The 13710-nt window shown below is 38.5% G+C and overlaps 1 protein-coding gene across 8 annotated transcripts in view; it reads left to right on the top strand.

Moving 5' to 3' along the window:
* The window catches only part of relch (RAB11 binding and LisH domain, coiled-coil and HEAT repeat containing), a 65582-nt gene that overhangs the window by 45864 nt on the left and 6008 nt on the right, over positions 1-13710 (top strand). For 6 of the 8 annotated variants that reach the window (XM_049485741.1, XM_049485759.1, XM_049485746.1 and 3 more), the window contains 7 exons: positions 1092-1191; positions 2785-2867; positions 4275-4338; positions 5014-5152; positions 5810-5926; positions 10532-10620; positions 11551-11621. In XM_049485741.1, the coding sequence (XP_049341698.1) occupies positions 1092-1191; positions 2785-2867; positions 4275-4338; positions 5014-5152; positions 5810-5926; positions 10532-10620; positions 11551-11621 (663 nt within the window). Of the gene's footprint in view, positions 1-1091; positions 1192-2784; positions 2868-3863; positions 3947-4274; positions 4339-5013; positions 5153-5809; positions 5927-10531; positions 10621-11550; positions 11622-13710 lie in introns of those variants that run through there. The other 2 variants (XM_049485735.1, XM_049485767.1) reach the window with 2 other exon arrangements.

The following is a 13710-nucleotide window of genomic DNA, read 5'->3' as shown; positions in this document are numbered from 1 at the left end:
ACAGTGTGCATTTTTGAGCTGCTTCAAAGATGAGTCATGAGGATCATCATGCAATGCAGAGAACCCAGCTATGAAAAAGACCATTTGGTCGCAATATGTGCATATTTGTATATGAAACCTAATTAAATAAAAAAATTGGAAATATGCTGAAGACATAAACATCATACACAACATCTCTTCTTTTCTAATGTCCTATTGGCGTAATGATAGCATAATCCTGTTATCAGACAATGGCCAGTTCTGTCCATTTTAGCTAAGTGTAGTCAAGTGTGCATTTCAATTGTAGTTCATTTGGGCCTATGTGATCCTACCTGAGAACTGAGGTGATTCTTTTTTATTTATTTATTTATTTTTGGTCAGGTAAATTGTCTTCGTTTACTATATTGTGTCCATTGATCTTCTCCCTACTAGATAAAAAGCTTAAAAGCTTAATATCCTTTTCCTATGTATTACCTTTGGGTCAAGCTAAAGCACACCTGAATTCATTATTTATACTGAAGAATATGTTTAAAATACATTCAAATTTGTATTTGAAGTTTTCCAAGAGAATGATGGCTAAATGTTGTCACAATGCAGATTTACAAAGATATAAACCAAAGCTTCTTTTGAGCAAGCCAAAAGATATGGTGACAAAGAAAACTCCCTCAGAGCGAGCGGAAGAAACCTTGAGACTTACAATGGAACCCGTCTTCCTCTAATTGATGCTGGAATAATAGATAACCAAAGAACAATAATAACTGGACAAAAGGAGTGAGATAATGTAGAGCTAGGGCAAATATGACCGCAATCACTAAATCACAAAAATGTGAGTGAGTGAGTATTTGATTAGTGCAGATAAGTAGTAGAATCATGGAGTTTTGCAAGTCTGTTACAAACCTCAAAGGGTTTTATAGGCCATTTGCACTACCTGCTTATTATTTTGCAATAACCCTTAATATGGCAAATCATACACAGAGCTTAAGTTTTCAGACTAAGGGGGGTAGAGGCTGACATCATTTTTTTCTTTTTTGTAAAGTTGTATGACACTACCATTATGTTTCCCTGATTTTCTGATTGTCTCTCTGTATGTTCGTCCTTCTGTCTGTGTTCAGGGCTAACCCAGCGTACCACGAGCTGCTGCTGACCGTGCTGTGGTATGGCGTGGTTCACACGTCAGCCCTTGTCCGCTGCACTGCTGCACGCATGTTCGAGGTCAGTCTGAATTTCCTCTGTGAAATGTTTAACATATATTACTGCATGTTTCTGAATTTGTATAGCCGTATGCTAGTTGCTCTGTACATGTACTGTACATATAGTTTTGGATATAGACTATGCTGAAAAAATTGATTTTAAAGGAACAGTTTATTGGGAAAAAAAACACAAGCCAAGAAGTACAAGGCTAATTTCACTAACAAATAAAAAAACAGAAATGACACTGTGTATCAATCAGCCATAGCAAATCAATTGAAATCACCAACCAATTATGTAAATAGTGATATTTTGGTCAGATCTACATGTTAGGCAGTTAACAGTCAGTCCTTAAATTTGGGTCAGGGCATTTTTTTTTTAAATGACTTTTTTAAGAGATGTTCCTGGTACGCAGTTGGTCGTACCAAAACAGTGGGCTCCAAATTCACCAGATCTTTTCAATCTGATTGAGTTTTCTCCTTAAAGCCCGTAAAAGTGTCCGCTGCTAAACTTATGGTACCATATACTCAAAGACAACTTCATAGGTCTTGTGAGGTCTTCATTGGTCTAAGGCATGACCAACATGTGTTAGGATTTTAATGTTATTCTGCGTCAAATATATGCTATTGCCTACGTGTACCACGCACATAGCTGCATACCCTATGCCGTAGCACCCCCCACACCTTCCCACTTCCGTGGTTTAAACTGCAGCACGAAGCAGATATGCAAATACAGAATAAGTAGAATCGCAACCCACTGTGTAGCGCACTCATGCAGGCTACGTCATAATCAAGTATAAACTGGTGTCAAGATTGGAGTGGTGATTTTTTTTCAGACTAAACTGTTCCTTTAATTGACTAAATAAAAATGTTACATTGTGTTAATCTGTTTGAATGATTGCTTAGTTAAAATATTCATGTTCATACTGACAGAGCCCCCCTCCAAAACCCCCCTAGTGACCCTTTCTGCATTGTCCTCCCTGAACACTATGTAATTTAAACTGTATAGCAGTAAAAACAAGGCTACTGTAGCTTAAAGCATCCGTATGTCTTTGCACTGCTGCACGCTTGCTGTTGTCATTCTGAACGGTTTAGAGAAAAGCCCCTCATTCCACCCCCACCCCTCTCCACTTTTCCCTCTGGTAAAATCATTGTAATCAGAAAGTAAAGAGGAGTCTATTGGCTCTTTTTGTTCCCGTCCCTTGTGGCCGTAGCTTAGTGACAGTTGCCTGGCCTCTTTAGTTCTTTTGATTTGGACCTTTTGTTATTTTTCCATTAGTCTGTGGTCGGCTCTTCTCTGTTGCTTCTGTTGTCGTGTGATTGTTATGTTGCGTGTGTGAGGCGTGAGTGCGTGTCTGTGTGTGTCGGCGCTGTGGTTATTTTGTTACCGTTGTTTTTCTTTTTGTCTACTTTTTCTCCTTTTTCTCCCCTCCCTTCTTTCTCTCTCTCATTCTCTCCATCTCATTCTCTCTCTCTCTCTCTCTCTCTCTCTCTCTCCCTTCTCTCTCTTTCTCTCCCCCATCTCCTTCTCTATATCTCTCCTGTGGTGTTCTCCATGACTCTCTGCTCGCTCCTTCCATGCATCCCGTGTGACATCACCCCTGCTCTGACCAATCAGCTGTTGGTGAAGGGGGTGAATGAAACGCTAGTAGCTCAGAGAGTTGTTCCAGCACTTATCACTCTCTCCAGTGATCCTGAAATGTAAGTCTCCTCCTGCCTCCTTCACTCACACAACACCCTCTCACCTTGGTTTTGCCCAGAATGCCGTTCTCCGTTAGATGTTAGACTAAACTGGACACCTTGCCAAACTGAGAGAATTATAGGTAACACACTTCAGTCGTATATAAAATCCAGCCATTCTTGGAGTACCTGTGCTCTGTATATTGGAATGTTGTTGAAATTTTAATAGAACAGCTTTAACGTAGAACATAATTGATAACTGGCACATCCAAGCTCGACCCACAAATGTATTTTTTCATGCTGTATACATACCTTTTTTTCCTCTACCACCCAGACAAAGTAAACAATCAATTCTCCCAAAGCTAATGTCTCCTAATTTAACTAAGAACTTTATTTTATCCACATATCTCACCTTTTAGATAGCATCAACATGGGTTAGTAGCATTCAAACTGGAGATTCCGCATTATTTGGTGAACAAAAGTAAATACTGAACTAAATTGCTATAAAAGGCTGGGTGGAAAAGGATGGGTCAGTTTGCTAACTAGTTGGATTAATTGTTTTAATTGGGCACTACAATGTTCCCCTACAAATGTAAATGATATTTTAGAAAATGTTGCTATCACCTTAACTTTTAAAAAGGACAAATTTGTCTCAATTGTCTATATGGGCTTTGCTGGGAAGACCAAAGTGAGGGGGACCACGCTTTATCGTTTTGAATGTGTCACATGCCTGTTACTAACGTTCTTCAGCAAAGCACGATTGCCACTAACCACCACCACGCTTTAGGCAGCTGCATGTTCTAATCATCCGTCCATCCATTCATGCATCTGTCCATCCACGTGGCTCCTGGCAAATAAGGCTGCTACACTCATCCCCTTGGGGCCCCAGTCCAGAACTCCCCCTCTTTTTCTTCCCAACTCCCCCCAAATCCTGCCCTGCTAGGTCCTGGGTGGTGTGTGCGTGTGTGAGTGTGTGTTTGACCCACCCGTCTCTTTTTGCATCTGACTGGTTTGCAGCTGATCCAACGAGGCATGAGCGAAGCCTTAATTGACAAGCGGGTCGCCCCGGCCCTTATTACCTTGTGCAGTGGTCCTGAATTGTGAGTTAAACCCAGCCATGAGACATTTGAACACCCAATATCCTGTCTCCGCATTCTCTTGGTTGGATCTCTTTTTTTTATTCAGTTGTAAATTTTTCTTGGGATTTGTTTCTTTTGGTTGTTTTGATTGTATTTGTTTACTAGTGTTGTGGTTTCCATACTTTACTGCCATTGGCATGATCATCTGACATTAACCATTCTTGCTTATCACATTTTCTATTCAAGTGATCAGTGGTTGTGTTTGTTTGGTGGATTGTTGACATTGTGTATGGGGGTGGATGCTGGATAATTTGCTGTGGAGATTTGTTGACTTTCTTTTTGTTTTCAGCTCAGTGAGGATATCCACTATTCCTGCCTTTGGGACCATTATGGAGACTGTAACACAAAGAGAGGTAACTATTTTTAATATTGTACCACACATATATCCACATACTGTAGTGTATACAAATGTATTGTCTTAGCAATTAATGTTTCCTTTTTTTTTTTACAGTTTAGCTCTGCCCATTCATGTTAAAATGATATTAGAATGTTTTTTCAGTGTGTTATCAAAGGAAGATCATTGTATTGTTTTGTTCCAAGCTATTAGAATCAAATAGCATTAGACAAAGGGCAGTGTGAACATTTATTAGAGCTTTAGGGAAGTATAAAATTGACAATCTAACTCAATAGATTTAAGTCTGAAATAAAGATAAAGTAAAAATCTAATATAATATGATGAGGTAGTCAGCTCTCTTAGCTGAACTAAACTGTTCCCACCCAAAACATTTTACTCTTTTTTTCCCCCTTTCTCCTTTTTTTTTTCTTCACTCTGTGGATATGATTTTTTAGACAAAAACAGGAAAAGACAAGGTAAAATCAGGGTGTAAGGCAGTGAGTTGTATGTTGTATGGTTAAAAGTCCTGTATCATTCTTAGCACTGCATTTTTTAAAAAATCCAAAACCCACCATGGTTACTTAGGAATTATTCAAATGTAGATAGATATATCACCATATAAATCCCTTATCACATTTGACTATATCAGCCTCCTTAAATGTGTGTGTGTCTGTGTGTTTGGTGTGTGTTTCAGTTGTTGGAGAGAGTGAAAATGCAGCTGGCCTCTTTTCTGGAAGACCCCCAGTATCAGGACCAGCATTCATTGCACATGGAAATTATAAAGACCTTTGGGAGAGTCGGGCCCAATGCTGAGCCCAGATTTAGAGATGAATGTAAGTCCTATTTATTAGCAAAATAGCACTATGCTTATTTTGCACAACAGTACACACTTCTATTGAACTTTTAGTTAAAAAATAAGCGCTCAACATATGGGACGTTTATAGCCGACAATGAGAATTCTGAGAAGATGTGATGAATAAGTGTGATGAGTACATTGTCCCTGTATGTTACTACCTGTAAACGGTATATCTGCTGCTGATAAATTTTGTCATCAGTTTGCAGCATTATTGGTCAGCCAATGTCAAAAAAACAACAACCCACAAATGTTTAATTTAGTTTTATCTGGGGTTTCTAGACTATATGGAAAATGCACAGTGTATCTGCGGCAGCAGGAGTGGCAAGAAAATTGTACCGTGAATACAATAACCTTTATTTAATGTAATAAAAGTCAAAGGAAAACATTGTGTTACAATTGGGATAGACTGTTGTGCTCATTCTGAAGTTTTCCCATAACCCATCACTGGTGCTGTTTACGTAAGCAGCACTCTCCACTGTACTACTAAACTACAGTCACATCAGTCATATAGTAGTATAATATACAGCACAGCACGCATACTCTTCAACTGAGCTGCTCTTTTTCTTTTAAGTAGGTTCTGCTGTCTGTGCATGCACACCTGCTGATTCCTGTCTGTTTTTCTGTCTGTTTACAGTTGTCCTTCCTCATTTGCACAAGCTGGCTCTGGGCAACAACATGCAGACGGCGGAAAACAAACGCATGGACATAGCCAGCCAACTTTTTGAAGCCTACAGTGCTCTGTCCTGCTGCTGTATCCTTTTGTCATATTAATAGAGCTATGTCACTTAATTCTAAATACGTTAAATACAGCCGTAACTGTTTGTTATTTAGGTTTGCTTCAAATGTAAGTGCTAAAATAGATTATGGTATATTTAGTTATTTTTTTTTTAGCCTAGTATTTGAAGCTACAGTAAAGGACCCAAATAGCTTTTTTCAGCCAATAAGAGGTTGATGTAAAGTATCCCAGTCATTCAGCTCATGAGCAGTGGTGGCTTAGTGGTTAGCGCACTGGGTCATTGATGGCAGGTTTGTGGGTTTGAGACAAGGGTTCGAGAAGCTGTCACTGTTGGGCCCGTGAGCTAGGCCCCTTGACCCTCACTGCTCCTGACTTTGCTAAAATACTGCGGGTGTTTGTGGAAACTAAGCTCCTCAAACAACAGCCTGTTTCTAATTTATTGTCTATGTGATGTCACAAACACCAGAGCATTTACATACTTTTGCAGTTTAGCTTTCCCCATTCTTGTTGATGTAATCAATGTTCTGCTTAATTTTATAGTTTCCTTTCAGCCTGTTTTTGTGGGTGGCACTAACTTGCTCCTTTCAACACCAGGATATACTTTTAATGTGTTGTCAAAGAAAAATCAGTCTCTTTTTGACAGTCAATTTGAATCCCGTCGAGTTGCATTTGTTTAAACATCTGTGCAGCGTTCAGTAAAGATCATAGTCTTTATTTGATAATCTCAAAAGAAAAGCATCTTTTCCAAACCACTCTGTAACCACCAGCAGTTGGAGTGGAGTGTCTTCAGGGCACATGTCAGGGATCAGAAGCATTTTTTTTCCCTCAATGGTTTTTCTGAATCTGTTACAGATGTAGCATATTGCAGTGCCGCTCCACGTGCTTCCTTGTGACACTTTGCCCACATAATGTCAAACAAGTAACAAACTGTCACTGTCAGATTAAAACTATGTAACAAAACCACATTTTTCTCTATTTCAAATATTTGAGCTTTTAGCATTGTAACAAGGAAACATTTTGGTAATGAATGGCCCAATAGAATAAAAATGTTTACATTGCATTAAGGCCTTCATTAAGGACAGCTGAATTTTCCTAGTTTTTATATTTGTGTTGCAGTGTGTAAACAGTGTTAATGGTTCAGTCTGATCTGTTTTTAATTATTTTGTTATCTTGTCACAAAAAACAATACATTTACATACCATCCATTTAAACTAGATAAGACAAGGCAACTATATTGGCCATACTTGTGCTGGAGAACTCTGAATGTGAACTCTGACTTTAATTAAATAGTGCAGTGAACACACACATTTACACACTAGTGACCGAACACACTCTGTACCCAGTGAGGGTTGAGGTCCTTGCTCAAAAGACCAATAGTAATAGCCTTTCGAGTATTGAGCCCACAACACTGTCTTATTTAACTCTGTGCTCTAAACACAGAAACCTCACTGCCTCAAAAGCTATTGTATGTATCCAAGACAGAGCAGCCAATCAGAGCATACCTCATTTACATATATCAGTTTAAGAGCTCTACAGTGGTTGAAAAATGAAAGATAAAAATGATTTTTGATCCAGAAACCCTCTGAAACATTTTAAAAGAAATGGAAAAAATGTGTTTTTGAGTGTTTTCCAGCTATTTTAATGGAGTTGGAGGCTTGATGGCTGACATGGCAACTCCTCTCTGGCTCTCCTTCTTTTTCTCTTTCTTTCTCGTACTCTCTCCCTTTTCCCTCCATCTCCTCTTCAGAAAGCTGCGTAGTTTTGAAAATGTTTACGTATCCCGCTGGCGGGTAACGAAAGAAAATAAACCTCAGCCATTTCTGGACGGTAAATTGCAGGGTGGATGGTGGAAGGCTCCACTGACCGCGCTCTGATGTTGGGCTGGGCAGAGAAGCTGAGGAACGGCCCCCTGGTTTAGATTCCCAGCACACATGCTTCTCTGCCTCTGTGTGGGTGTTTCTTTCTCTTTTTTCCAACTTTCCTTTTTTCTTCTTTGTCCCCACTTTGTTTTTTTTTCTCTCGCTCACTCTCCTTTTCTCAATATTTATACCTCAGTCTGTCAGTCTAAGTACCATTCTATCTGTCTGTTTGTCTGGAGCACTGGAGTGCTTTTTTCCTTTTTCTTTTTTTTGCCTCTTGCTCCCCCTGACTGTTCACTGAACAGTAGAGGACTGCACAGGAGTGAAATGGAAGCCCAAACCTGTCCTGCACCCATGATTTGACACTCAACCACACCCAAACTCCTAAACTCTACTCTAACCCTATTCACTTATTACACTGAGGCAGATACTGTAGGACATTATCTAAGAGCGTTTTTTTTTTACCTGGAGTTCGATTACCTGGTTCAAATCAGTTGATGAATTTATTTACTTCTTGTTTATTTCTCCTCTTGGTTTGGTTTGTTTTCTCACAGGCAAAAACCTAAATGCAGAAAACTGTGCCCTAGAAAACCACGTGATCACATTGTCTCACTTTATGGGTTACAGTGTTCAGTGTGAAAACTGTTCAGAATGGAGCAGCAGCAGAGCTAGCATTGTTAAATAGCTGCAGTAATTCGCTAATCAGACTAATATATCAGGTTAAACTGCGCCTCAACATCCATTTAGCTCAAACCAGAGTAGATTAGATACTTAGGTTGGATTGAGGTCTGTTCACATTCAGATTACAAACTAAACACTCCAGAGTTTGTTTGGAACCGAAACGAGACAACCTCCACTTTCGGTGCAATTACTGTTTTCACACCTGCCCAGACGAACCGCAATAAAAGTACAAACAAACCGTCCTTGTCCTTGTTAACCAGTCAAAAAGCGCTTGTTTGAAAACAATCTGTGGCTGATATGGGTTTGAATATAGGATTTCATTTCTGGTAACGAGTGGATTTTAGCAGATGTTTTGAGCTGGATTATTCTATGATGGTTCATGTTGGGTTGGAAAACGATGCTAACCGAAACAGAATCCATCCTCTGCTAGGTTGGAGCTAGTTAGTCATGATGCTATCACCCAGATTAAAGCCACAATGTTAACAGACAGATATTCCAAGATAAATATTTGATAGGTTGAAGGCACAGGAGGTTGAGAGGTTGACTGTGACCATTTTCCAACCTCTCTTCATGCTGTTTTTTGTTACTGTGTCTTTAATCATTACACATGTAAATGAGCTGCTGTGGAAACTGATGTAGTGTTAAAGTTTATCCCTAGTTTTATTAAGGGGGAACTTTACCCATGCTTTGAAAAGGTTTGCAATCACAACTGTAGACTATACTGCCTTCTCGAACATCTTTTTATGCTTGTCAAAGCAGAGTTTGGTCCAAAGTCTGTTATCTAGTGTGAATCAGGCTTAGTAGCAGACCTCTACATCATAGTGGGAGGCATGGGGGCAGATGTGTAGATTTGGTTTTGTGGTGCAGTTAATTCTGTCGTTCTCTACAACCTGTTTCAGACATCCGTCTTTCCCAGGGGCTTCTGTGTGGCTCAGCTTTCTGTGGTTTCTTCCTTTTGCCAGAAGATTACTAGTTCAAATCCCTGCCACATCTATCTCTGGCCACGAGTTCATGAGAAGATAAGTGGCCTTGCTTTATAGATGTAAATCTCTCTTTCATTTTGGACTATCACAAGGGCCTTGCCCAATACAAGCATCATATTGAGCTTTACAGCAAAAATCTCATCGTGAGTAACAACACTGCATTGCTTCTGCCAGAGTAGGGTTCAATTCCCTGGCTTGGTAAACACACCATATTAAAACAGTAAGAGTCAGTAGGCAAAACGTTTAATGCTTCAAAGTCTTATGCTTATGCTTAGGGACCCGTGTAACATGAATTTGTTACTTGGGATAAAAACATCGGCATGTTTAAATGCCTTAAATATAATGATACACAGATTTGCTACATTGTTTCCACTTTTGTGTGATTGAATGTTCAATAATTACAAGTTTAAAAGTCATTTTAAATTACAATCACCTGAATTGCTGAAAAAACTGTCCAGTCCAGTTATATTTGATTTGGGGGTGTGATGGGGCCAATCCCCATCCCACATCCACTGAACACTGATTGGCTACACTGAGATCCCCTGGGTTGCCTGACTAACTTGTTTGCGCAGACAGATAATAAGGGGAATAAAATTGATTGTTTTAATTTCTGATGCACTGTTCAATACAATAAATTATTCCGTTTTATTTATTTTAGTATTAAAATAAGTATTTATTACATATGCATGTAAAAATCATACTAATACATTATAATAACAGTAACCAGCCAGTGATGCTAATAGTAATATGGCGGGCCTGATGGTAGGATGAGCTAACAAAACTAGTTATGATTACTGTAGCTACTTTAGCATAGTCTAGCTTCTTATTATAGCATTTTAAACAGGAAACTATGATGCGACTCAACAAACAAAATATGCTACAGTTTTGTTTGAATGGAAATTGTATTAAGAGCTTGTCCAGCAGTGTACAGTATAAGGAAAGCACTCAACAGACACAGAACTCAATGATAAAAATCACCATTAACGATAAAAATCACCAACTACCGTAACTTGTTAGTCCACTATCAGAACATTACCCATGCAGTTTGTTTTGCTTGCAAAGAACATATTTTTCACCTTTTCCTTAACTCTGTTAAGTTATTTCTGAAGAGATAATGGTCAATCATTTTCTTCCTGGTCTGCGGTGCCTGAGAACAGACATGGAGCATCTTTCTCCGGAACATGAGGTATGGTCTGGATTACTCATAGCTTTAGCTGATGCCAGACTAAAGTATCACTTAGTACTGCTATTGTAAAAAAATAAAACAACATGGTATTCTTAAAATTCCTCTATGTCCTCTATTAAGTGTATTGGAGTGTTTGTGTAGTGCTTGATAATTTAAAATGAATTTTTCAAATAATTTATTATTGCAGTGTGATGTACTACCCTGTTTCAGGTTTACAGTAATATATTGTTATAATAAAGTGAGTGATGTGCCTTAAAAGGGTTTCATCTCGTATAAATTGGTGGAATATTTATGTAAATATCTATTTGTTTAAAGCCTGTCAACATCAAACTCATCATTCACAAACTATTTTTTACTTTTTAAACATAGTAAAATAAAGGTGTTACAAATGTCTAACAAATCTTTATTATAGGTAAGAAACCTTTACATCCACTATACTATTTTTTCAAAAGGCTCTTCAAATGCATCTCGTTACATAAGAGATAACAAAAGATAAGTGTACAGCTTTTATTGAAATAACTTTTACTAGCATCAGTATTTTAACTGAAATAATAAATTACCTCACAACTTTACTACAACAAATTTTGTAGTAATAAAAATGAAGTACTGACCTGTGGGCCATGTATGAACTATATTAAGGGATTAAGAAAAGTTTGTAAAATGTTAAACTGACTTTTTAGTGTATAATTTTTACTGGAGAGTAATTTTTTAACCAAAAACCTCATATCTTATAAAGGAGCTCAGTTTCCTATGACTGCAATTACATTTCAGAGGATCCTAAAATATTGCATCTTCCCATCTTCACTGCCAGTATTGTGCCGCCCAGCTTTTGTCCACTAATGCCCTGCTGATGTCCGTAGCATGTGGTTGTCAGAGTTCCCGGCAGTGCTCTAATTTTACTCTCCTCCTCTGATCTTGTCTCCCTGACAGGTTATTCTCAGCTCCATGATTAAGGAGTGTGAGCTGAAGGTGGAAAACCGGGCCATTGGAGAGGCACAAGGGTGAGACACTCAAATGTGGCATTAAATATGTGTCTGTACTCAACAGGAATGCCTGTGGTTTGTCAAATATACAGATATAAAAAAATAGTACTTAGTTTTTTTTAATTGTTAGCTACATATAAAAAAGTAAAGTAATTAAAAGTTTGCTTTAAGGTTTATTAATAGAGCTGCTAAACATTAAGGTTATAGTAGTTCAGCCAAAACTATGTAATAAAAAGGAGTCCTGTGATCAGAAACTACTGATGAAGGTCTGATGAAGTTTATACTACCGTTCAAAAGCTTGAAATTACTCATCATATTAAAAACGCTAAATAATAAGTAATATGTGTCTAGATGCTTTATTCGTAGTACACAAAGATGTTAATATTTTATATTTGAAATATGAATTTTCGATAAAATGTTTTATTAAAACTGCAATTCTCAGTGTTCTCCAGCTTCTATATTCATTTTAGAATAATCAGAATCTCGGTTCATCATTGTCTTTATCTCTCAGTTTCTAAATTTGTATTTGCAGCTTTTTTATTTGCAGTTAGTGTTTTTTTTTAAACTCTTTAAAACATTCGGAAGGATTTTTTTGGAAACCTTCTAGTACATTTGTCTGTCTGCAAATTTGATTACAAATGATTACTACATAATCATTTATTATTCTCTGCTAATATATGATATATTTAAGTTGTGTAAATGAAATCATTTCCTTGTTTAGGTTCTATATGTAATCAAATAAAAATTTGCCCACTCTAAGCAATACTACACTACAGTCCCTGACAAAAGTTCTGTCGCTTACCCATGTTGTGGAAACAAAAGCTTATAACCTGACTTTAAGTTCATCTATTGGTTTTAGGAATGACTTATATGAAAGCTGAAACCCTCCCAAATAAGGTTTAATTTATGAAAATAATTTTGCTTCACTGCAGAAATATTGATCATTTAATAAAGACAGAAAGGTCAGAATTTTGCAGGACAAAAGTTCTGTCACTTGTCATATAATGCACCCAATCCTAGTTTACAGCATCACCTGTGCTCACTAATTGATTGGTTAATTAGTGGGTGTGTATAAAAAAGAACCCCAGCACCCCAGATCTTCACTTGAACTGCAACTTGACCTCTGACAACATGCCAAAAATCCACCCTGCGACCAAAGCCTTGATTATCAAGAGGCTGAAGACCAGATCCACTGCAGAGGTGGCTTGCACCTTTAATGCGTCTCAGCGTCAAGTACAAAGAATTAAAAAAAGATTTGAAGAGACAGGAGATGTTTTTGACAAGCCCAGGTCCGGAAGACCCCGCAAGACAACTGCTCAGGAGGAACGTTTGTTGGTTAGAAAATCCAAAGCCAGCCCCTCTTCCACTGCAGCAGAGCTCCACCAGGCCTGGTCATCTCAAGTCCCTGTGTTAACTAGAACAGTCTGTAGGATTCTGTCTCGAAATGGCCTCCATGGTCGAATCAGTGCCCAGAAGCCAGCACTAAACAAAAAGCAATTAAAAAACGTATGGCATTTGCCAAGGCCCACAGCCTGCTAAAGGGATGGACACTGGAAAAGTGGCAGAAGGTGGATTTCTCAGATGAATCCTCAGTGGAATTACACCACAGCCGCCGCAAATACTGCAGGAGACCTACTGGAGCCCGTATGGATCCAAGATTCACCCAGAAAACAGTTAAGTTTGGTGGTGGAAAGATCATGGTCTGGGGTTACATTCAGTATGGGGGTGTGCGAAACATTTGCAAGGTGGAAGGCAATATCAATAGCCTAAAATATCAAGAAGTATTAGCTACCTCTTACATTCCCAGTCATAAAAGGGGTCACATTTTGCAGCAGGATGGTGCTCCATCTCACACATCCATCTCTACATCAAAGTTCCTCAAGACGAAGAAGATCAAGGTGCTCCAGGACTGGCCAGCCCAGTCACCAGACATGAACATCATTGAGCATGTTTGGGGTAAGATGAAAGAGGAAGCTTGGAAGACAAAACCAAAGAATCTTGATGAACTCTGGGAGGCATGTAAGACTGTATGCATTCTTTGCTATTCCTGATGACTTCATCAATAAATTGTATGAATCATTGTCGAACCGCATGGATGCAGTCCTTC

Source organism: Astyanax mexicanus, chromosome 1 (assembly GCF_023375975.1).
Source record: "Astyanax mexicanus isolate ESR-SI-001 chromosome 1, AstMex3_surface, whole genome shotgun sequence".
Taxonomy (NCBI): domain Eukaryota; kingdom Metazoa; phylum Chordata; class Actinopteri; order Characiformes; family Acestrorhamphidae; genus Astyanax; species Astyanax mexicanus.
The sequence above is the reverse complement of the archived record's forward strand: the minus strand, read 5'-3'. Positions and strand labels throughout refer to the sequence as shown.